The following is a 26,056-nucleotide window of genomic DNA, read 5'->3' as shown; positions in this document are numbered from 1 at the left end:
TATGGCAAAAACTTAAAATTATCATGAAAAAAAAACAATAACGAAACCCTGACACTAACCCCAACGTCACGGGCAAAAGCAAATCGTACAAAAATGTACAAATGTGTAGTATACGAGGTGGCTAATTCGTATTAATTCATACGACCACATTTGTAAATTTTTGTACGATTTGCCCCTGTGACGTTGGGGTTAGTGGCAGGGTTTCGTTATTGTTTTTTTTTCATGATAATTGTACAATTAAAGCCGGGGTGCACGATCTCTGAAAGCCAATGTTGACATTTGAAATCACCTAAAAAAACACGCCCCTACCCCAATAGAATCTGGACCTTATTTTGATAGACCCGCCTCACACATACGCCACCCAGGCAACGATGTCGGTTAGTAGAGATGCACCTTATAGCTACATGTGTGTTTTGGTTCTTGGCCCGATTCGCTTTTACAAAGTGTTTTTCAAAAATCGTGCACCCCGCCTTTAATTTTGTAAGAATTCATATGATTTAGCCAACTCATAAAATACAGATTCTCATAAGATCACACTCTAAAAACAAATGGTGCTATATAACACCAAAAGTGGTTCTTTGCTTGTAATCATAGAAGAACCATTTTTAGTGCCATATAGCACCGGTGAAGCACCTGTGTAGAACCATATAGTGGTTTGTAGAACCATATGTGGTGCTATAGTGGTGCAATATGGCCCCTATATGGTTCTACACAGGTGCTTAACCGGTGCTATATGGCACTAAAAATGGTTCTTCTATGGTTACGATCCAAAGCAACAGTTTTGGTGCTATATAGCACCGTTTGTTTTTTTAGAGTGCAGGCTGTAAGAAACACATCACTTAAAGGGATAGTTCATCCAAAAATAAAATTAGCCTGTATTTTACTAACCCTCAAGCGGTGTATATAACTTTCTTCTTTCTGCCGAACACAGTCAGGGTATTTAAATAATATCCTGGCTCCTTTCAGCTTTATAATGGCATTGGATGGTATCCCATTTTAAAATGACCTCAACTCTATTAAAAACACACACCCATACAACCATTGTTTATGAAATAGTTTAGGACATTTACTAACTATTTGAATAAGTTTTTGATGGATGGATGTGCTTCTTGAGCTTTAAAAAAAATGGGGCACTATCCAATGCCATTATAAAGCTGAAAAAAAACCTGATATTATTTAATTAATATACTCTGACTGTGTTTGGCTGAAGAAAGAAAGTCATATAAATCTAGGATGGCTTGAGGGTGAGTAAAATATGGGCTAATGTTCATTTTGGGGTAAACTGGCCCTTTAATACTGATTTATTTATTCAAAAGCAGAATACACTCTTAAAAAAATGCTGGGTTCTTTTCAACCCAGCATTGGGTTAAAGAGGGAAAAACCCAACCAATTCGGTTGTAATTTACTGTAACCTATGCTGGGTTGTTTCAACCCAAAATGATGGGTGGTTTTAACCCATTGTTTGGTCAAATATAAAAATTTCTGGGTTGATGGGTTTTTTCCTTTTTGACCCAATGTAGGTTGAAAATAACCCATTGAGTGTAAAGCAAACTGTCATTTGATGCACTCAATAGAGCAACTATACTGTATATCTAGTGTTAAGATCAGCATTGTACAATGCTGCATTGTACATATCAAATATTTGACAAGGTTTAGCGATAACCTTCTGGAAACGGAATAAGGAAATATCAGTGCAAACTACTCACATATCACAGCAATTGACTAGCAAACTGCATATTAAAAGCATGCATCTTCATGTAGCAACATCACATAATTCAAACCTGTAGCACAAACAGTACAAGTACAGTGTTAAAATGTTTTGGGGCATTTAAACTAAAATCAAACTTGATTTGTTACTACAATAACAGCAAAACAATGTCAGGAATGTTTATTAGCAAATAGGATCTTTTTTTGATGAGGAGTGCATGCCATAAGGGTCACCAAAGAGTGATTTAATCTTTTATAACAAGCACTATGTGATGTTTACTGATTTCGACTTAATCCAGTGCTTTTCAGCGCACAAACACAGTTGCATTACATTAATGTAACAAGCTAACTATATGCAGAATGTGGATACAATTGTAATTCAAAAATGTGCACTAGGAATGTGTATAACGTTTGTTGTTTGTTTAGCATAAATTATCATGCGCAATAAATCTAACCTATTCATTAACAATGAACACTCAACCTTATCTGACATTTCATGGACCTTTATTCTGTAACATGGCAACCATTATACTAAACTTCTCTTTCAGCATCTTTCTATTCTGCCTTTATGCAAGCAAAGTCTGTAAGCACTCTTTTTTTAGCAAGATTCCTTCTTTTTCATTCACTTTTAATGGCTCAAACCTAACGCCTCCACGTGCTGCTATCTTTGCCTTTATGGTGTCTCAATCTCTGAGGCCCCATTTCCTTCCGATCAACCTGCGAGGGCCTAAGATTATCCTCTGTCATTGACCTTTGGGCTGGACACTGTCTAAATGGTGACCCGTATGGCATGGGACCAGCCGGTGCTGATGCTGTGCTCTTAGCTGGAGACAGAAAAGGCAAGGGTGATTGACTCAGGCTATCCTTTTGGTACTTTGGCAGAGGTTCATACGCAACCTTTGCCTTCCACTCTGCAGGGGGCTCCGGTAAAATCTTACTCTGTGCTGCGTAGCGCAGGTTGGAAGCTATAGATTGTTGAATGTTGAGAAGAGCAAAGGCTTCATCCACCAGGCCAAGTGGGTGCCGTGCGGCAGCTTCCCATGGGGTGGGAGACCTCTGACCTCTACTCAGCCGGGTGGTCTGCCCCACTGGTGATACAGGGGGTCTTGGTGATGGAGAAGATGAAATCGACCTCGGGCTCTGGATCACGGCCGGAGGTCTAACAGGTGGTGACAAGGATGAGCTCCGAAGTTCCTGAAACAATCAAATATGCATATTTATTACATCAATTAGTTAAAAATACAAAGGACCACCTACATGTGAAGTTTGAAAAGCGGGATTGGAATTGGTGCATTGGTTTGGTCGGACATAATTTAAGAACCACATTTAGCTGTTTGTAATGATTGTTGAGTATCTAAATTTAATAATTTAATGGTTTTTCTCAATCTGATTAAAGAACAACTTTCCTTAGTTTAAGTAAAATCAGGATGAGACAGGTTAACAAAGATGAATAAGTGAGGGTGTATTGCCATCTGCTGGTTAAAATGCAACTTTGCCAAGCTCTTTCATTACTAGAATTTCTAAGTCTATCAAGGATTTTATAAAAACAAAGGAAGTTTATATAACAAATCAAGTATTATTAAAGATAAATAATAATGAATAAATTATAGTTTTATAGACTTTGATGTGAGATAAACTTAGTATAAACAAGCTACTAAAATTAAAACTCAAGATTAACAAAAAAAATCTACATTAAATATTAAATATCTACATAACATTTTTATCTACACTTTAAAAAATTCCTTGATGAACTTAAATATTTAAGTTGAATTTACTTTTTGAATTTACATTTCATTTCAACTTGTGAGAAGTTGCTATAAATTATAAAAATAAAGTTGAATTAGCTTAAGTTATTTCAACGTAATTTTTTATTTATTTATAGCAACTCCTTGCTAGTCAAGAAAGCTGAAATTACTTGTAATTTCAAATTGATTTAACTTAAAAATTGAAGTGCAACAAGGATTTTTTACAGTGCCTTAATGGCAAGCTGTAAATAAACACATTAAATAATTTTAAATAGTAGGTATGACTTGCTTGCAAATATGTGACCCTGAATGTAAAATCCTGGCTAAAATCACATAAATTAGGAGCATCAAAGTTTGATTTCGATCACTGATTTTAATCTTTGACATGACCTTACTCAGTCAATATAAAATATATTTAAAAAATATTCCTCATGCTGTGTAGGATAATTTTATGTATAAAACAATAAATGCCCGCAAAATGACTTCTGTAGTATATGTTTCTGACTTTTTCTTTTACAAAAACATAAATGAGCAAGTCAAAACTGATCTTAAGTGACAGGTGCCACAAACTGGAGTGCTCTCATCATTTTTAGGTCATGGTCAGATCAGAGATCAGATTTCTCCTAATATAGCTGCTGGACCAGGCCCTGCATTGCCAGTTTTACCCAGTTATAAACTTGTGTCTTACTTAGCTCCTCAAAAGTATGATGCAACACAGGCCCAAATTTAGAGCAATACTCATAGACCGAACATGTCTTTAGCCTTTTGGATTTAGACTTCGTGTCAAGTCATGTAAGACTTTTAAAAATAGAATTGAGTAAGATTTTTATCATAAGAAAAAAGATGAAATTTTATATGTAAAACAAGTAATGTTAAACCCTTAGAATCTTACCTTTGGCTTTGATACCTATCTGATATCTTTTGTATCTGCTTTAGAGATGTTAAAAATGCTAATAATTTGATGTATTTAAAATGACTATTACAGATTGACTGAAATGGAGTGTGAAAGCAGGAAATAGTGAAGGTGCAAAAATAATGCAAGAAAAGATGGAAATGACAGAGGAACGTGCAAATGCAAAGCAAAACAAACAAAACTCAAAGGACAATCATTTTAATGGCACTGTGGTTCATCTTACAAATAGTGCACAAGGAAGAAAATGTCACACAAAAAATAAACATAAATAAAAAACAGGTGACAACAGTCAAAATCAAAATTAATATTTTGTTAAAAATTGTGTTTGTAATTAAAAGTTGACTCTTTTTCAAATGTTTTCTGTTTCGTAGACCTGTTTTCATTGTTCTTATTCTGTAAAAACTACTGAAAAAAAGAACTGTAAAACAAACAGAATAATAGCTAAAGGTAACTTCCCTCAAAAAATAAACAAGAAAGGAATCTACATCTATTTACCATCATAAAAATACAAATTAAGAGCTCTGTCCCAGCTGTTGTACACTGAAAGTACATTTAAATCTATTTGACACAGTTTTCGAAAAACTCACATATCGATTACATTCATTTTTGCTTTTTCGGAAAGTCTGAATAATTACTAATATTAATTTAAACTTTACTTCAGAAATCACTAACACTTAATCTGTTTTATATCCACCTGCAATACTTGGCACAGCCAGAAGCTGTTATACATTAGTTCAAGGGATAGTTCAAAATTTTGTCATCATTTACACACCCTCAAGTCGTTTCAAACCTATACACGTTTCTTGCTGAACACAAATGAAGATATTTTAAGAAATGTTAATAAAAAACTGATCTGGGGCACCAATCTCTTCCACAGTATTATTTTTCCTACTATGGAAGTTAATGGTGCCCTAGGTCTGCTTGGTCACAAACATTCTTTAAAATATGTTTGTATTCACTGTAAAAAGTGTTTCTGTGCCTAAGTAGATTTAACAAAAATAAAACGAGTAAACTGTATTAAAAAAAAATTCATTCTTGTTTTTTTTAATCAAAATTTGAGTTAAAATAACATAAAAAGATGAATAATTTGAGTAAATCTAAATTAACACTTTAATGAGTAAATTCAGCTTTATTTTATCATGTAAAATCCATTTAAATTTGTAAGAAGGAAATTAACTTAATAATTTTGTGTTGAAACTACATGAATGAATTTAGTAAACATAGCTAACTAGGCAGTAGACTCGTATATCCCAGCATGTTTTGCATGGGACTGCATTTGGACAGTGAAATTCAAATTTAAACGCTATTTTATGTGTTTTTAACTAAAAATAAAGACTTTTTAGTGTTTAATGTTCATTTATCTTCGAGATTTAGAAGAGTTTTTGTTTCATCGTTTTCGTTTTGTAGTTACCATTGTTCAGAAGACTGGTGCTTGTGCATAGACTGCATACTGAAGTATTTCGCACTTTACAGCTGCCCAAAACTAAACTGGGTGGGCGCGTTGATTGAATAAACAATTCATGCCCTCATCTCAAAAGTCTAAATCCATGTTTATGGAAACAACAACAAACCATAAAAAGTTACCTTTACCAAGAAAAGTAAATTAAACTGAGTAATACTAGAACTATTAGTTAACTCAACTTAATTTTGTCACATTTGTATTATGTAATATTACAGTGTTTATTATACTTTAAAAAGGCTACAAGTTGACTCAACTTAAAACATCAAATGCAATCACTTGCCTCAATTTTTATAAGTTAGATTTATGTATTACTTTTTACAGTGTTGATGAACAGAACAAAGAAATGTACACAGGTTTGAAACAACTTGCGGGTTAGTAAATGATGACAGAATTTCCAATTTTGGGTGAACTATCCCGTTATTCGGCTGTTCATATATTCATTTCTGTCTGTCCACTGAGGTATTATATTATATAATCTGGTAAAAATGATATTAAAGAACCCAATAATTTATGAGCATGTTAAGCATTGTCACATTTTAACAATGAATGTATACATATAAATATGTCAATTACTCAGTGGCCCTCAATATCTAACCATTAGGTCTACCTCTGTCTTTTTACCTGTTTAAGCTTCCATGTCTTTCTTCTATCATCAACTCAATCAACACTGATTCTCTTTGACCACGTCTAACAAACAAATAACTATACAACTTTAGTAATTTCAGCTAAATAATAACAAGAGCGTCTTACCTGTAGTAGCCCAAAAAGATAAATATTTAGCAGATAATTCTTCTATAAACACCATGTCATGTCAGAAATATTGATGCCTACCTTGTTAATTTCTTACTTATCTAGATCTTTAAACAGCTGGTTCTGGTAGTGTTATGCATCTGTTGCATATTGTATTTCTATCCTATCCTTGTTATTTACTATAACACTGGAATAACAAGCATCAAAGTAACATGACTAATTTTCAGCATTTTCAGCAGTGCTTGGCTTCCACACTTGGGCAGCACTCTTTTTAGCTGAAAATCTGGGCTTTGGAGCAGAAGCAACACTGCCTCCTGAGGCAGAGTCAGCTCTTGCTGCTACTGGGAAAGCTGCTGCAATATATGAGCTAGGGGCTGGTTGGTACGATGGTGCCGGGCCAGCTTGATATGCTGGATTAGGACCTGCCTGATAGGAAGGTGGAGAGGGCTGTCGGTAGGGAGGACTTTGAGCTTGATGGTAAGGATTTAAAGGTTGTTGGTATACTTGTTGGGGGTTGTATTCTTGTTGTTGTTGATAATTACTAGGGACAGGCTGATATGTATTAGGAGGCACTTGGTGGTAAGGTGCATTGGACATAGGGGGTGACTGACCAGCCATCCCATAAGGTTGCTGGGCCTGTTGTGGCATAAAACCATAAGGTGGAGGACTATATGCAATTTGCTGGTTCTGATTTGGAGGACCTAATGCTTGGGCCAGAGCATGGACTTCATCTGCTTTTTGAGCAGTAAACTTTTCAGCTGCCTCCTTTACTGCAACAAGTTTTTCTGCTGCTGGACCATAGATAAAAAGGGAGGACTTTAACTGATAGGGCTGATGCTTCATGACATCAAGAACAGGAAGTGGTTTTTTGGCAGGTTTTTGGCCCTGTTTGCATTTGTTCTTGTTTGTGCTGGAGGAAGGAGTTGGCTTGACAGCACCTGGCGGATATGATGGTGAATGAATTGGATTATATGCCAAAGGAGGGGGGGCCCTGCAATTAGTTGAATATTTCCATGAGCTTGGCAAAGAAGGAGAAGGTGAAGATGGTCTTGCCTTATTTGCCTGAACTGTGGAAGAATCCACAATGTACTTCTCCATTCTAGATTGACGCTTGGCGAAAAGTTCAGCTCCTTTGCCTCGCAAGGCTGGCATCTCGAACGCCGAACCATAACCAGAGGGTGACAGAGCACTACTAGGTGGAGTCCCACTGTGCATTCGGCGTAGAGGTGGGGGCTGGGTGTTCTGAGGTGGACTCCATGGCTTGGTTGGTTGGGAAGGCAACTTTTGGGTTTCAGTTTGAGCCATGTTTATGGAACGTTGTTGCTGTTGGGTTGACCAAGTATTTACAGGAGGTTGAGACTGAGATGGTGGGGTCCATTGGGTAACAGATGGCTGTGATGTTTGTTGTTGAGGTTTCTGTGGCCATTGAGCCTGCACTTGGGGTGGAACTGGTGGCTGTGGCTGACCCCAGGGGGCCTGAGTTTGATTCTGCTCAGGTGTCCAAGAGTGAATTATTTGTTGAGGATGTTGTGGAGAAGCAGGTTTTTGTGCCCATTGTGGCTGTGGTTGGGACTGGGTTGGCACTGGTTCCCAAGGATGGGTGGGATGCTGCATTAATGCTGTGGGTTGAGGTGGAGGTTGATTCTGTTGAGACCATGTAGGCTGTGCTTGAACAGAACTTTGTGGTTGGGTCCATGCATTTTCAGGTGGCTGTGTTGGCATTTGTGGTTTGGCTTGGGAGACCCAGGATGGTTGGGGCTGAGGTTGAATTTGAGGCTGGGTCCAAGTAGGTTGTTGCTGGGGAGGTGATGCCCAAGAAGATTCTACAGTTTGGTGAGACTCTTGAAATTGCTTTTGTTGGGCCCAAAGTTGCTGTGGCTGCTCCTGACCTTGATTTTGCTGCCAAACACTAAGAGAAGGTTGTGCCGATGCATGCTGCTGAGACCATGTGGGTTGGGGTGTTGACTGATTTGGACCCGAAGCCCAAGAATTAATTTGAGGCTGCGTTTGAGGTGGTGGCTGATGTTCGGTTTGGATTGGAGTCTGAGTCTGTGTTACCCAAGAAGGCTGAGACTGAGTTACAGTAGTTGCTTGCAGTTGAACATCTGATTGACTTTGAGACTGTGCTATCCATTGTGAGTGTTCTTCAGATTTTTGGTTTTGAGATTGGAGTTGCAGCTGGACCTCATTTGGACCCCAGGTACTTACTGGAGGCTGCTGATGACCTTGGATTAGAGCTGGATCCCATGACTTCACAGATGGATCTGACTGCATGGGAGGTGGTGCGGCAAGTTGAGCAGAATAATTTTGCTGCTGGAGTTGTGCCTTATTCCAAGCCTCTGGTTGCTTGGTTGGTTCTGTTGGAGATTCTGGTCGTTTCCATGTATTACCTGAAGCAAGTTGTTCTGTACAGTGTGAAACATCCTGGGACTCAGGAGCTATCCTTGCTTCCTCAGACACTGTTGGAGCCTGCATTTCAGGGGCAGGGACAGGAGTAACATGAGCTCCCATGGTTGGAGCTAGTGCAGGTGCTGAGACACCATTTTCAGTTTGCTGTGGAATCGGTTGATCAGTAGTTTCAGGTGGAGCAGACCAAGGGGGAGAAGCTGGGTCTATGTGAGGTTTAGGGGCAACCGGTGGTGGAGTTTTTTGTTTTACCTTAGGAGACTGCAGGAAGTTGCAGGCTTCAGCTCCTAAACTTAAATAATCTTCCTCTGTTTCCAAACCGGTCTTTTTGTTACTCTTGTTAAGGAGATTCAACAGCTCAGGATTCGGGGAAACCTTGGGAGACTCTTTAAAAGTGAACATAGGCTTACTGGCATTCCTCCTCCTTGTATCTTGTAAGATTCCAGTCTTGATCGCAGGCACAGATATACGCTCATCACGGGATGCAATCTGTTCCCCTTGTCCCAGTGGATACCCAGACTGTTCTTGATAATCTGCACTTGTGGAGGGGGAAAATGGAGCGGCCGCTCTGTTTTGAACTGAAAATGGCTTGGCACTCCTGTTTGTAACTGATACCTGCATTTCGTTCATTTGCTGCTCAAACATGCCATTCATATGATGTGAATACTGCTGCTGCTGAAGGTGTTGTTGCTGATTGTATGATTGTTCATACAGCTTTGGTTGTTGACAGTCTTGTTGATACTGTTGTTGTTGTTGATACTGTTGTTGGTATTGTAGCTGCTGCTGATACTCTTGATACTGCTGCTGCTGCTGCTGTTGATAATACTGTTCCTGGTATTGATGATATTGCTCCTGCTGCTGCTTTTGAGCATGCTGAAGATTCACATCCATATAATTTTGGTTCTCTTGTGGCTGCATATAAGTGTGCTGCTCCACGTGTTGGTAAGTTTGATGGGTCTCAGGCTCCGGCTGCCCTTCAACAGGGATCCCCTTACGTCTCAATTCTTCGTGCTCAGCTACTATCTCATCCATGCGTTGTTTGCGTTGAGCAAACATGAGGGCTCCTTTACCCTTGGTCTCAGGTAGTGCTTCCATATTTTGCTTGCTGTCAAGTTTGCGCTCTATCTCAAGTAATCCAGTCTTCCAGTCAAAAGTTACAATGCTTTTCTGGCCTGAGGCATTGGTGAAAAAATCCTCATCAACTTCTGTTTCACCAGTGGCTAGAACTGTGATCTCAACAGCGTGCGCCTCTTCGTCTTCTTCACTGCCGTCCTCGTAATCTGGTTCGTCCTCACCAGTACCGTAGCTTACAAGTGTATACTTCTTGGCCCTTTGTCTATGCTTCTTGAACATCAACACCCCCTTGTTATTGGGGTTGGGGGCAGGAGCAGTTAGTAGTAGAGCAATACGCTTACATTTAGACTTGGCCTCCTTCACCTGCTTCTCTGAAAGGCTTTCACTACGCCGGAGCCCTAAAAATGAAACAAAAGGGAGGGGTTAAGAATATGAGCACAGAGTGATAGGAGTGAGGTCATAAAGAAAGGACACCGAACATGCTTGCTCCTGGTGGCCTAGGTAACTGTATACGATGCATATAAATAGCAGTGTTATGTGAGCAGCCAACAAATCATTTCACTTGAGACGCCCTGCTATCTCTCTTAACTAATGTGATACCAGATATGTAATTGTTTGTTTTTTTAAGTATATCGTATAATGGTGACTACAAAATAAGAATGTTATACTGTTTTCTAGAGCATGCTTCAGGATTTCTTTTTAAAATTAAATTATAAATAACAATTCTCATTAACAGGATTAAAATGTGTTATACAGTAGGTGAGACACTGCGTCTCTCCTAATCAAATAATAAACTGATGTTTTGATAGCACAGCAGTTAAATCTAATTTGTGGGTCTCCTGGTTCCCGTAACTCGCAACCACCCAATAAGTCAATTCTCCAAGCAGATAACAACACTGCCACCAATTAACAAAATCTTTGATCCATGCATAACACTCTGGCATTAACATAAGTCGCTTTCAGCTGTGAATATGTTTCTACAGGACATTACACTAAGCCAATAGCAGACCCAGTGACAAAAACATAAAAATAGCTCAGAGGCAATGTGAGGGTTTGCTAGTGCCAAGTGCTACAAGTCCATATCTGTAGCTTTAAGTTAAAACACAATTTTCCTGTTACAGGCCACATACTGGTAGACGTGCATTCCTGTAAAATTTAAATTTTTAAGTTTAATCAACTTTAATTTACAATTCACTTGTAAACTTTCTTGACTAGTATGGAGTTGCTATAAATGAAAAAAATTAAGTTGAAATTTAATTTTTTTGTTTTATAATTTATAGCAACTCCTTATTAGTCAAGTTGAAATTACTTGCGATTTCAAGTTGATAAAACCTAAAAATGTAAAGTGCAACAAGGAATCTTTACGGTTTACATCCTCTCTTTAGTGGGCGACTGTTAATCTTTTCAATATAAAATAGACTATAAAAACATGATCACTAATTCCATATCTTATATTCCTGATTCTTTTCTTTTGAGCTTCAGGATGAAGATAATGATAGACAAGTACTTCCCCTTTTCAGTGCTGCTAAGAAGGCCAATTTTAAAGGATCGGGTAACGGGCTAGTGTCGCACATGCTGGTGTCCATCAAATGGCACTTCTGCAAGCATCATTAGGATGCCCATGTTTTATTCTTAACTCCACCAGTCATGTCACCCTGCAAGCCCCCACCCAATCCATGCTACAAAGTGAAACAGTTTTATTTTATCCATCTAAAATGAACACGTACACCTACAAATGAATTTATATATAACCTTATAAAAACGTAACGCACATATATACACATACATACATATGTGTGTATTTATAGACAATCATATATTCAAATCAATTGATTGTTTTAATACATAGTTAAAATATTAACTATATTCCTTATTAAAATGATACATTAAAGTTTCACAACCGAAAAGATTAAATATTCATATTCAAACAAAAAAAATTGACAGTCGACGTGTTAAAAAGAAACGTACACCCTAAACATACACTGTGTGGTTAGTGTTTTTACTCGAGAGCTTAAAAACATTCACAATAGAGATTACTGATGCTATATCTATAACCAAACTATTTAAAATAAGAAATCACGGCTGCTCTTGCAAACAGATGCCATAAGTCACTATAAGAAGCAACATCATGTAAAATAGATTATACTCACTGGCGTGCCTTGCCCTGTGTTTGTTTGGCTGGTTGACCTCCCTCTCCGATTCAGAGTCCCACTCCTCTGAAGGAAGTCCAAAAGACACAGAGGAGGAGGTGGGAACTTCTTCAATGTGCCCTCCTTCTCCGGCAGAATCCAACAGTTCACTGGTTTCTGCCCCCTCCTCTTCTGATCTGCCGTCACATAAGTGCTGTACAGTCACCTCAACCTGTCTCTGCAAAGCAGTGGGTTTATTAACCAACACACCCCGCTGACCAAGAGGTTGCCGGTCTTGTCTGCGTACGTAGAGGGGGCAACCTGTAGTAAATGTAGTGGTGGTCTCGCTAGTCTTTATAGGATGTTTGTCTCCCACAACTCCACAAGCACTGCCCAGTGAAGTATATTGTGGCTCTTCTAGGGTGGTCTGGGAGAGGGTGAGTTGCAATTCGACCACAGATCCTGGGGTTACCTCTATCCGGGTGTCTTCACCGCGCTGGGCATAACTGTTTCTAGCTTTACTCCTAGAAGGGGGGAGTTGAACTTGGGTCCGGACCAATCCAATCCCTCCGGGACACTCTGCATCACTGTCTGTTTCCCCATAATATGCCTCATCCTGGGATTCAGAGATGTAGAGATCATCGTGTGGGACACAAGGTCTGGATTGAGATGGGATCCTTAAAGTGGTGCTATGTGATTTAAGAGACTTTGGAGGTTGGCTACAACACCTACAGGAAAAAAGTTAAACTTAAAACATGACTTTTTTCATCAACAGAAAAATGATTTGTGCTTTTTACCTACCCCCCCCCCCCCCACTTATTTAACACGGAGGGGACAGAAGTACATGTACACCATCTGTCAACCGTGTATTGAAATCTTACAAGCATAAACAGGTCTAATTGATTTGGATTTAATGAATACACAATGGGTGTCTGGTTTCAAAGGTCAGGACAGCCATAAACAAGACAGTCCATAAACAACACTATTAAAATCAAATAACTAAGCAATTTAATCCATGGGTCAATTGAGTCCATGGGTAACCTACAATATGAGACGTGGCTTAAATATTGCGATGATGTCACAAAGGTAACAAAGCAGTTCTAGTAAAAATAACTTTAGTGCCCAGTTCAAGAAAACAGAGCACAGCATCAAGGCACATTTGTTCAAGCAATAAAGTACCTTTTGACAAGCAGCTGTAGACAGTCAGCTGACGCCTCAATGAGATCAATAGCCTCCGAGAGACTGAGGTTAGAGCAAGGTTTCCCATTCACTGACAATAGCTCATCATTTTCACACAATCCAGCCTCGGCAGCACAGCTGTCATCCTCTACCTATAGGAAAGATAACAAACGCATATTTACAATAGACTTTAGGATTGTAGGGGTGAGCGGGATACAAACTAATACAGGTTTAATTGTAACACGGCTACTTTACATATTTATACAGAACAGAGCAATCTGTGCTTGTGGTCTTTTTCTCTTACAGTCAGAAGATGATCTCTTGTGAATTTGTGAAAAGTTCGGATGTGTTTTGGATAAGAAATTGAGAGTGTTTCGGAGGCATGGAAGTACTCGTATCCGATATTTGCATTTACACTAAACACATGGCAAAACAATTGCACATTGACCCAAACAGCACAGAGGAAGTAAAATGTTGCGATATGCAATGGACACACAAAATGATTATACAAGATTAAAGAGCTTTATTTCTGTAACAATAGATACAATTTTAACCCTTGTGTGGTGTTCGGGTCTGTGGGACCCGTTTTGAATGTTTACTGAAAGAAAAATTATGCAATTAATTGTTGTTTCAACCTCAGATACATTGGCCTTGGCTCATTTTCTATGAAGAACATAAAAATAAACAACTTTATAATAAATGTACACTGTACACCCCCCCTACACATTTATATTACATATGTGGTGTTCGGGTCCACTGGACCCGGGGTTAATAAAAGTGTAAAAATTGAATGTGCTATGTAACTTCACTCTGTTTTTCTCCTACCTGGGACTCCTGTGAGTGCATGAGTGTGTTTGTATACATGTCTGTACATATGTGATGGATGCATGTCAGAGTTTTCTCCTTCTGCTTTTGCTGTAATGCCGCAAGGATACAACATGTTATATGCCGTGCATGAACATTTGTCTGTACCTACTGTCCCAAACACTTTACCTTCTGTCTAACAGGAACCATTCTACATTTTACCATTATAAAAAAATCCATAGTTTTATTGTAGTAAAAGAGTAGTAATCATGGTTATTTGGTATATTGATTACCATTTGTAAAACCATGGGTTTACCACAAAACCTATGGTGTGTGTACCTGCTATTTATCACGTTGTGGGGACCAAATGTCCCACAAAGATGTGTGTGTGTGAGAGAGAGAGAGAGAGAGAGAGAGAGAGAGAGAGAGAGAGAATAATAGAGAAAGTAAAATATTATCCATGTATTTTCATCATTCTAAGTTGTGGCCAATAGCAACACATTGTACTGCAATGTGTGTGGACCAGATGGACACAGTATATGTGTATAAAATGCAAGAAATGCATACACAACACAGCTACACATAAAAAATTTGCTTCTCATGTGTTGTGTTGGCTGGCATGAACAGGTTATGTGTTTAGTGTGGATGATGTCTTATGATACGGCATCTGTTCAGTTTGGGGCTTGTGCTGTGTAGACTGACACAAATGTGTACAATTTCAAAAAGTTCAAATAATTAAACATCAACAGTGATGAAAAACTTTGTTTCATTTCTACTTATTTAAGATAAATATGATTTTTCCCCCAATATCTGGATCAGAATAGAATTTTCTTCTTTTATTTCATATTACCACAAAAACGAATGGCACTTTAGTTTATAAATAGTCCTCTACCAGTGGTAAATGACCAATATTAACCATAAATTCTGTCTATATTACTTGCAATAAAGCTAAAGTTAACATCTGTAAACAATATTACATAAATTTGTATGAATGCATTGGTTTAAGATACTAATAATGCTCTGGGTCCACCAGACCCACAAACATCGTCTAAGTAACAAAAATACGAACACCACACAAGGGTTAACAAAACAGCACTAAGTCCTCCATTGCGCTGCTAAGAAGAGTCATATGATCGCAGGTGGTGTCCACCTGAGTTGACGTCATTTGCCAGCATCACATTTTTTATGATGCACGACATTCTTGAGATGGGAATATCCAATCTGTCCGCATATCCAAATTATTTCCACATAAGAATGAGGCCTAAAACGGGTCGGGAATATCAGAATCTATGCGTTTTTTTCCTGTCCGTGGGGTTATATCTGATCTGTGCCACTTGAGAGAAAAATAATCTAAATTGGTAACACTATATTTTACGGTATCTTTGTTACACATGTTACATGTAATTATTATAGTAATAACAGTTAATTATGCATAATTACATGCAACTAACCCTAAACCAAACCCTAATCCTAACCCCAACCCTATACATGTTGTTAATGATTATTACTTAGTACTTAAATAATTACATTAATGTACATTATTACATTATAATTACACTGTAACAGTGATGCCGTAAAATAAAGTGTGAGCTCGAAATTGAGTCACTTCAAACAGGCAGTGTAAATGTGGCCAAAAGGGTTGGAAAAATACATCAACACTACTAAACTGGTTATCAGAGTCAAAGACAAACACAATTCAGTGCACACTAAAAAAAGTTATGTTATTTTCAACCAAGCGGTGGATCAAAAAGGGACGAGTCTAGTCATTTTACCTATGCTGGGTTGTTTCAAACCAAAATGGTTGGTTGGTTTAACCATTGTTGGATAAATCTAAACATTTGTTGAGTTAATTTGACCCAATGGCTGGGTTTGTCCCTTTTTGACCCAAAGTAACCCTGTGTTTTTTAAAGTACGAATTTTACTAAATGTGTTTTTTGCAGTGTGAGCATTGCATTAGCGACACATAGGTCAAGGGGTCAATTCCCAGGGAACCCACATGCTAATAAAAATCTATAGAATAAATGCACGGTAATTTGCTTTGAACAAGTGTCTGCCAAATGCATAAATGCAAATTTAAATTATCCATAATCCCATCTTTGATTTGGAGACAGTGTATCTTAATTTTGGTCAAGTGTCTCTAATTTATCACAACAGCTGCATGCCCAACTGTATGACTTATTAGTCTTGCATAAGCAAAGACACATTAACATAAGATTTAATATCAGATTTTTTATATCAGTCTTTTGTAACATTATGTACATCATAAATCAACTCTCCTAAAAGGTCAAATCATCCAGCAGAGCATTTGTTCCTCTAAAACTGTCTTTATTAATAAGTGCAGAGAACAAGAAACAAATACATAAAGAACAAGATAGCAAGCACCATAAATGCTTACTGAATTGCTATCTGTAACAGTTTCTGTACACGTTTAAATGCCAAAACACTGGATGACCTTGATGACTTGTTTAAGCAGCCCCCTGTTCTGACAGCCAAGGCATAACACTAAATACTGTGTACATCTTTTATGACATTCCTCCTCAGTAATAAATAGCTTCACACTTAAAATAAACTTCTTAGATAAATCTTTAAACTACAGATGTCAAGTCATGTCTTTCAAGGACATTTTTTATGCTGGAACAGTTTCAATCTAGAGTCATTGGATTAGTTAGACCTCTATCACAGCTCACGAGCATGCCCAGTTGCACGCACACTTGTTCAAGACCAAATGAACAACACATTTGTACATCTTTTAGGTCTATCCACTAGAAAAAATTGTGTGTTGTGTTGTGTGTTGAATTACTGATGGCATTCTTAGCTAACAAACAGCAATGCACTTGTTTCAATATAATAAGGCTACACACAACTTTGCCACTAAATGGATTTTATAAAGGTGGCCCACAAGTCACAAAATATTTTGTCCACAAATGATTCGTCACATTTTACCTTTAATGAACATTGATTTAAAGTCATATTGCATGTTAGGATGCCGACTTAGCAAAGGAAAGTGCTTTATTTTACATTTTATATACATTTTTGTTTTTTTAACTTGAAATTATTTGAAGCACTATATGTCTTTATGTGTGTATATAAGAAAATATATTAGAAATTTCGCTTTGTTTCTCCATACCATATGTAAAGCATGCAAATTTATTTTTCGACTGTAAGCCACGCCCACTACAAAAAAGCGCCATCGTGTATCATCTGGCGTCACGTGATTTAAATAGATAACGTTAGTAGAAGTTGTAGTTTGCTGACTGTGCTGTTCGCATTAATGCTGGTTGTTCTGATACAGCATCAACATAGCAAAAATAGTAAAAAAAAAATTTTTTACTGTAAATATAGTGGATACATAGTTGTTAAACCCCAGCCAACATTGCAAGATGGGGCATATGGGCTTCCTATGTGGGTTTGTCCATGGGTTCCACTATGGCCCCACCTGGGTTGCCCACACAAATTTGATAAACTGAGTGGGGCTTATGTGGGGGCCAGTGGGGCCCAGCTGGGTAACACACATAGGGCCCATATTGGCCCCACCAAATGAAGCCCACATTATTTACCAGGACCCAGTATGGGTTTTTAATGGGTACTGGACTGGTCCCTTATTATGTAATAATTATACTTGTAATGCTTAATTGTAATTTACTTAAATAATATATTTGTTTTAAATTGAAAACCGATAAAAGCAAAATAATTTCAGTTTGGTAAATATCAGTTTTCAGCATAAATTTCCAACAGTTTATTCATCTGTAACATCACAAAACATGAAGGAGGTGCAATATGAAAAATGAAATAAAAAACTGTAAAGGTTCAATATATCAAAATACTTTATTGTCAATTTATAACACTTCAATGCTAAAATAATCATCAACATTTCAAAACTGCTAATGCAGGTAATGACTAACAATTTAACATAACACTTCAAATAAGCATTGAAAGAAGTCTAACTCTTAAAATACTTCAGACTCAAAACAACACAAATATTGCTCACTGTTCTGGAGATGGTCTTAATTCTGATCATCAATTAATCTTTGCTCAAACGTTTTATGAAGAACGTCCTTGCACGTTTGCTTTGATTCATCGCTGTGCAGTCCGTGAACTTGCACTGTAGTATTACATTTTCTAAAAACACAACGCAGAAAATAAATTACAAGTGTAGCGGTTGTGAGAGACTCCTGCTGCTCCAAGAAAAACTGTATCCTTGTGCCTGGGAGGGAATTCTCGTAGTGTAAATGTTTATCATCTTTATAGTTGTTTTTTAATTTTTAAAGTCTGCCTATTTTAGCAAAGATTATTTAAAATATGATATTATATTATGTGGAAAAAATCACTATTAAAAACATTTGAAGCAGGACTACTTTGTCAAGCGTAATGTGTCGTAGCAGTGAGCAGATCGTAATAAGGTCTCCTTATATGAAACACCTGACTCCACTAATCAGGCTCCTTTCAGAATGTTTAAAACATTTCTTTAATTAATACACTAACAAACTGATGAACTTTCTGACATTTCTAATTTTCACTCATTCTCAGCTGTGCAAATTGAAATTAATAATTGGCAGGTAAACATTATAAATATCACAACTAAATGTAAAAAATAATGCACTTATACTGATCAAATCATATCTGTTATATTATTTGCTCATTGTATAAAAGTGACTATCAACCAAAAGTAATAATTTTAAGAGTTTAAATGTATATAAAATGTATTTTAAGCATGAAATTATTTTGCCCACATAGGTGCAATGAGGGCCCCACATTATTATCCCACATGGGCAAACCTACAGTATATATGGGGCCCACATAGGGAAACCCACATGAGACCCATATATATTGCCCATGTTAGGCCCATGGCCACATGAAACCCATATTGCCCATATGGGACCCACGTTGGGCCCACATATCAATGTTAATTAAATGTAAAAAATAATGCATTTTTATTAAAAATGTTTTATACTGATCAAATCATATCTGTTATATTATTTTCTCTTTGTATAAAACTGACAATCAACCAAAAGTTATTATTTTAAGATTTTAAATGTATAAAGATGCAGCATAGAAATGTTTTGCCCACATAGGTGCCATGAGGGCCCCACCTTATTATCCCACATGGGCAAACCTATATGGGGCCCACATAGGGAAACCCACATGGGACCCACATTTGAAGCCCATGCCCACATGTAACCCATGCTGCCCAAATGTGCCCCACGTTGGGCCCACATATCAATGTTGGCTGGGACATTCCTGCTAGATAAAACCAAAAATCTATTTTACTTCCAGTTAAACCAATTAAGACCAGCCAACCAGTTAGACAAATTTTACAGGTACAGTCGCTGTTCTTTAAACCGTGTTAGTGGAACATGTCAATAAATTAGATGAAAACTTACTGTAACACATTCTCTAAAAATAATATTGGGACTAGTTCGTAATAAACGTAAAACAAATCCTTTGGTTTGATAATCTGTCTAATTACAGACAGTTAAGTGTGACCATGGCCTTTTCAAACGGAAGGCTGCATATCATCCAGAGGTCGCATTTGCAGGCTGCATGTCATAAAGACTGTCTTGTTTCAGAATATGAACAATTATAAAGTTGACTATTATTCTTAGTTAATCGTAAATTGTTGTAATATGCTCATGACTTGCGAATGTAATTCTCAGTTAACTGAAATAATTAGACTTGATGACTTAAGCCGCCTGTATATTTGACCTCCGGAGGATGCAGCCTTCTGTTTGAGAAACGGCCACTGCCGTAATGGCAACTTTTTAGGTCCACAGCATTTCCCATTAATCGTCACTAGAGGTCAGTGTGCAGTTGAAAAAAATACAGTTTCCTGCAGTTATGCAGCATCAGATCTGTTCTCAGATCAAAACAGTGACATTAATATCAGCAAAACCTGCAAATACAGACATAACTAATTCTATGTATACAGAATGTAATAAAAAGTTGCGTCCCTTGTTTTTTTACTTAATGGGACAAAATTGTATGCCTACAAATATGCTGCATTACCAAATGGTAAAACACAGCAGGACTTCTTTCCAGTTAATATTTATTAACAACAGGCTTTAAAAAATATAGCTACCACTCAACAATAATATTTTATTCTATCCTTAAAAATAGGAAAGGCTTTTAAAACCACTGGCACACATCCTAAGGTTCTGGTGATGGATCTATAATAAAATAAAACCATGAAGTTTTATAATTGTTTAGCAACTGCAGCTGTAAGGATGAATGTAACGGCTCTGATCTCCGTATAAGGGCTTTTCAGAGGTACAGTAAACACTGCTCAAATGAAAAAGAGGAGCTGGCTCAGACACCAGATTCGAACACAACACTTCTCATCCAAAAAAGGAGGGGGGGAAACTTTGGCGTCCGACAAATGCACTGTGACCAGGAAGGCAGATATCATTTGATTTTAATGGAGTGCAACAAACAGGAAATCTTCTTTAAAATAATGACTTTATATTGACAGTATGTTTTCAGAATTTTTTGTTAGACTTGACAGGTTCTGCTCTAAAACTTAAACAAAATTAGAAAACCTAAACTGTAAAAAGAATGTATTAAATATTGTTACCAAATGTATGCCTATCTGTACATAAATACTGTAAATAGTACATAATAAGGACCTTTTAAAGGGTCATTTTTGGCCATTTTCTCTGACCTAATACTTTCTTTTTAATGTATACTAGCAATATAAGATTACATACTATATATCAATCTCTTAAAATCAAAAAAAAAGATTTGCCTTGATAAATATCTGACACATACTTTATTTCAAAGCAACTCTGATTGCGCTGGGGATATATCTGTTACATAATTAAACATATCTGTCAAACAAAAGTACATTTTAATGTACAATTGTGGAAAAGAAACCACTTTTTTTGGTTCCCATACCCACACTGATTAAATACAATGTGCTGGAAACCACTGGAAAGTTCTCATGTAACTTTTGGCTCTTTCTCTCACAGCTTAGAGCAATTATCATTCTGAAACTCCTACAGACATTTCAGGTAAAATTAACCATGGTGGTCCACAGTTTGTCATGTTCCCATTGTTAAATCCACACTAACCGTACCTATATATTTAAGCTTTAATGGTAAGATGGTGTTTGTTGGTGTATAAATACTGTACAGCTGTAATTATTTTCTTTGCCGCTGGCTCCTAAAATGTGCAAATTGTAAGAGGGTGAAGAATCTCATTTAATTCCTCACATCCGGCTAAATGATACACGAGGACCAATGTTTGTGCACATGTATTTTTGCACAGACATTTTTCCTATTTCAAAGAGGTGAATGACAGAAAAAATGAGAATTGCTGGTTAACGGCTAAAGGTTGAGCACAATTCCTCATTGCTGATTGCTGGCAGCCTTCCATAGATCTACAGTTCATTGTGAAAATATTTTTGTAGGTGCACTTTCAAAAGAGAGTATACATTTGTACTCTAAATGAACTCACAGCAGGCCCGCTTAACCCACATCAGCACCTTGTCTGTGCCATAAATCATCATTTAAAGAAGTGGGCTTTCAGCGAACTAAAGGTTTTGCCATGTAAAGCCTGCACATTATTTTTAAGCTGTTACTATCATTGTGCATCATGTGCTTGCATAGAAGAGTACACAAAAGCAAAAAGAAAACTCAAAATGACCACAGGTAAACACACAACACACAAGAGACTGTGCCATCTTTTCATCCTCGGTTTCCAGATACAAACACCATTCGGTATTTGAGACCTTTATCACAACGAGCAAATGTCAACAGTATTTCTCAGCTTCTTGTTACATACACTTTTAGACAAACTTCTGTGGTCAGTTTGCTATTCAGCTCTTTTAAAAATCTTGAGTCAGGTAAAAGTTATGTCTTAGAGGAGCAGAGTGAGTCTCTCCACAAGAGTTTGTGAATCTGTCATCCCATCAACTCAAGTTTTCTCATGGCAGTGCAGGCAAATATTTCACAGCTCAGCTAAAAAATAGAAAAATAGACATCGAACATACTGTACAATTCAGCTGATATCAAAAAGATATAGCACTCAAATCTTGATTTAGTGTAAACTTAGTTTAAATTTAAAATTAATTTATCTCCTGTTGTTTTCATTACAGCACATCAAAGAAAAACGTTGTGGGAAAAACTGGGAACATCTTTGGTGGCTTCAAAACCATAGCTGTCTGATCTGACAGGGGGCGCTATTGGACAGCTCATACTGTATGTACTAAGTTTAAAGAGGACATTAGTTGTCAACTAACAGCAGGGCTTTAATATTCAGCATCCTTTGGCAATCTTGATTTTTTTGGGACTGGGACAACTGGCCCCACTAGCCAGAGCAATCAGATTTAAAGGGGACATTTTACAAGACTTTTTTAAGATGTTAGATCTTTGGTGTCCCCAGAGTATGTATGTGAAGTTCTAGCTCAAAATATCATATAAATCATTTATTATAGCATGTTAAAATTGCCACTTCTTTGTAAGTGTGAAGAAAAGTGTGCCGTTTTGGAGTGTATCCTTTAAAATGCAAATTAGCTGATCTCTGCAGTAAATGGCAGTGTCATGGTTGGATAGTACAGATTAAGAGGCGGTATTATCCCCTTCTGACTTCACAAGGGGAGCAAATTTCAATAACCTATTTTTTCACATGCTTGCAGAGAATGGTTTACCAAAACTAAGTTACTGGGTTAATCTTTTCACGTTTTCTAGGTTGATAGAAGACCTGGGATCCCAAATTATTGCTTTTAAACATGAAAAAAGTCAGATTTTTATGATATCCCCTTCAACTAAATGTTTTACTCTACAGTATATAAATGTGACCCTGTCTGCCAAAGTCTCATGATCTAATTCTGAAATTAGGATTATTAAAATTTGATTTCAAATTGATTTCACATTGATTTTTAATGGTTGACATGATCTTAATCAGTCAATATTAAAGTTATATGTTCACAGAATGTTTTTTTTACATTATATAATAAGTTTTTGAAAAACAACCCTACTGAAAAATCCAGCAAAGACCAGCATAAGCTGGTAGTTGGTTTTAGCTCGTTTAAGGTGGCAGTAGCTGGTCTAAGCTGGTCCTCCCAGCCTGGCAAAGCTGGTCAAGCTGATAGGTCAGCTGGTCTTTCAGCATGACCAGCTAAGTCCAGCTAGACCAGCTTAAAAAGTGACCAAAACACAGCTAGACCAGCTTACTACACCAGCAATACCAGCTAAAACCAAGCTGGGAGACCAGCTAAAACCAGCTCACCAGCTTATGCTGGTCTTAGCTGGATTTTTCAGTAGGGAAGAATTTTTTTTATTTTATTTTTATAGTGTAGTGACAATAAATCATATGCTTACTTTTGCCACCTACACTTTTATGAGGATTTAACTTCATTACTGGGTTTATTTAAAAAAGTATTGCATAAAAAGTACTGACTCTACAAAAAAAATATTACTAGATTGGAGACTTTATAAGGACTGACAATTTTTGTTTGATTAAAATGTACAACATTAATATTTTCCAGCTTCTCATAATTTAGTGTCAAGTAGTTGAGGACATTAGAGATATTGTTATTAATCAGATGGACAAAATATATAACATTGGACTAGTGGGTTTTGGATATTTTACTGCAAATATCTTACAAATTGTACATAAGGAATTGTTTTTTAACAACCCTAATATTGGCAGGAACCTAAATCCTAATTGTGACCCAAGCATCATGTCTAGGCTGTTACTGTTGATTAATTTATTATATTTCACCTATAGGCACCAAGAAGCATTATCAGCAATAAATGTGACTGAAAATCAGAAGTGGCCTAAATCATTAAATGTACCTCAAATACACATCACATGCAATACCACAGCACTGCTTTTGATTTACTACCTAGTTATCACTAGTTTCTGTTAGTCTCTTGAAATACAGTTTAATAATTAATAATAGAACAGTAAAACATCACTGTATTAATCTACTGTAATAGTCTAATTATTACATAGTGACTGATACTTACATACTGACCATGAAAGTCTTTTTTAAACTTGATAAGCTGTCAAATAAACATAACATTCAAGTATAAACATCAGTTTGAACAACATCCAGAGACCCTGGGGCTACAAGCCATGGTGGAGCCATCAAAATGAACTTGATATTGACAATACTTTATACACATATAAACTTCATGTTCTTTGTAACAAAAAAATCCCACCATCACCTCTTTTAAATGTACATATTCTGTGATAGCTCAATAGTTAAAGCCTCACTAATAATTTTAGTCCCTAACAGTTTAGATTGTTGATAACTATAGGAGGGATGACAGATAGCTTGAACTTGGCCAACAAACTTTGTTAGCTTTGCTGTGACCATATAAGGACCCTTGCTGAAAGCTGAGGAATAGACAGAGCCTGTGCAGCCCACATTGCCCTATAAAATCCACCTAAAGAAAAACAAAACTTTTCCAATAAACATTTATCAAACAAAACTGGAGAGTCTTAACTCTGCTGGTGGCCACTTGAAGATATCATCATGCAAACATCTAATTTAACAGTTGATTACAATGCACATAAACTCACTGTTAGGAATTATTATTATGTGGTATTATATAACTGCCTCATTAAACTTAGCATAGACCACTCTTGTATCCAGCTGTGGTAACCACACAGGTGTTAACTCAAATGTATCCTAAACAAATCCAACGATATCTAGAATAAAACTTTCAACATCACATGAGACTAAACAGCTGATTAATAAAAACTTTTTAAAAAACTTTGGTAAGATCACAGTACATGCATCCTTAACTTTGATACTTGTTTGGTAGAAGAAAAAAAACTAATTAAAAGTCAAAACAACAAGAAGAAAAAAGTATTTTCATTTTTATCTGGTCTTAGCCAACGACATAGTTTCAAGTTTAGAACATTATTTAATTTTGAACAGTGATCATCACCGTTGTGTTACAGTCTCACCTCAAACACCTGAAGAGGATGTTGCGGTTCTTGCGTGCTCTGGCGCAGTCTGAATCCCCATGGCGCGCCACCGCGCAGAATTACGCACACATAATCCCCAGTTCCCATCCTCGTGCAGCTATCCTCCAGACTGCGAGATATCAACTTTCTTCTGCGTGATATCTACGGCTGCCTTTGGTGGGTGTAAAGCCACAACAGTGGAGTCCAGCCCTCTTTTGTCGTCATTTTTCTGAGACTTTCCCGCTGCGCTCTTGTTTAAGCTGAAAATTAACTGGTCTCTTGATACATGCAATGGATGCGCTTTTATCAAGAATCATAAAGATTAGTGATTTATAATTAATATAACTTCTCTGGAAAGGTCTAGATTAAATATATGTGATTTATAAATGTTTAGAGATAAGAAAAAACGTTTGGACATGGCTAATGCGCAAAACATACTAAAAATAATGATTTAGTTTTAATAGGAGAGAAAGTCCAACATTTTACAAAAAAGTAGTTTAATAATAAAGACAATTCAGTTTGTATTGAACTCAAACAACCTTTCAGTATAGAAGTAGTAGCTATTTAAGGAATTAAATGGAATAAAGACACCATCCAAAGATCAAATGTACAAAGTGTTATTAAATGTTTTTAGAAAGAAACTGTATATAAAAAGCCCTTAATCTTTCAGCTTGTTCAAAACATATTTGACCAAATAATATATATATATATATATATATATATATATATATATATATATAGTGACAAAAAGTGATGCAGCCTTGAAAATTAACATCTTTGGCCTTTATTTAAATAGATTATTAAATATACAAATGTGTATGTGTTGCATATCTGTGCTTGGAAGTAAAGTGAAGATCAACTTAGAGAAGACTATGAGGTTTGGGGAAAAAATAGGCTACACATGTTCCCTGAAGCGCTGTATTTGCCATTTCTGCTAAACGCATTTCTGTATTCCCTCCAGGAGTTAAGACAT

The 26,056-nt window shown here is 36.8% G+C and overlaps 1 protein-coding gene across 1 annotated transcript; it reads right to left on the bottom strand.

Annotated features, from left to right (window-relative positions):
- Positions 1-4,547: 4,547 nt before the first annotated feature.
- synpo2a (synaptopodin 2a) lies at positions 4,548-25,206 on the bottom strand. Its single transcript, XM_065288905.1, has 4 exons — positions 25,084-25,206; positions 13,366-13,517; positions 12,208-12,914; positions 4,548-10,455 (listed from the first exon to the last, which is right to left on the bottom strand). Exons 1-4 carry the CDS (start codon positions 25,189-25,191, stop codon positions 6,794-6,796), a joined length of 4,629 nt encoding a protein of 1,542 aa, XP_065144977.1. The 5' UTR covers positions 25,192-25,206; the 3' UTR covers positions 4,548-6,793.
- Positions 25,207-26,056: the final 850 nt, after the last annotated feature.

This window comes from Paramisgurnus dabryanus, chromosome 2, assembly GCF_030506205.2.
Source record: "Paramisgurnus dabryanus chromosome 2, PD_genome_1.1, whole genome shotgun sequence".
NCBI classification, from domain to species: Eukaryota; Metazoa; Chordata; class Actinopteri; order Cypriniformes; family Cobitidae; genus Paramisgurnus; species Paramisgurnus dabryanus.
This window is presented reverse-complemented; position numbering and strand designations above follow the sequence as displayed.

Excerpts from the sequence above, each read along its gene's own strand:
- synpo2a (XM_065288905.1), bottom strand. The coding sequence starts at position 25,191 with ATGGGAACTGGGGATTATGTGTGCGTAATTCTGCGCGGTGGCGCGCCA. Across the intron at positions 12,915-13,365 it reads CTACAGCTGCTTGTCAAAAG|GTGTTGTAGCCAACCTCCAA; the intron begins GTACTTTATTGC and ends TTTTTCCTGTAG. Across the intron at positions 10,456-12,207 it reads ACACAGGGCAAGGCACGCCA|GGCTCCGGCGTAGTGAAAGC; the intron begins GTGAGTATAATC and ends TTTCATTTTTAG.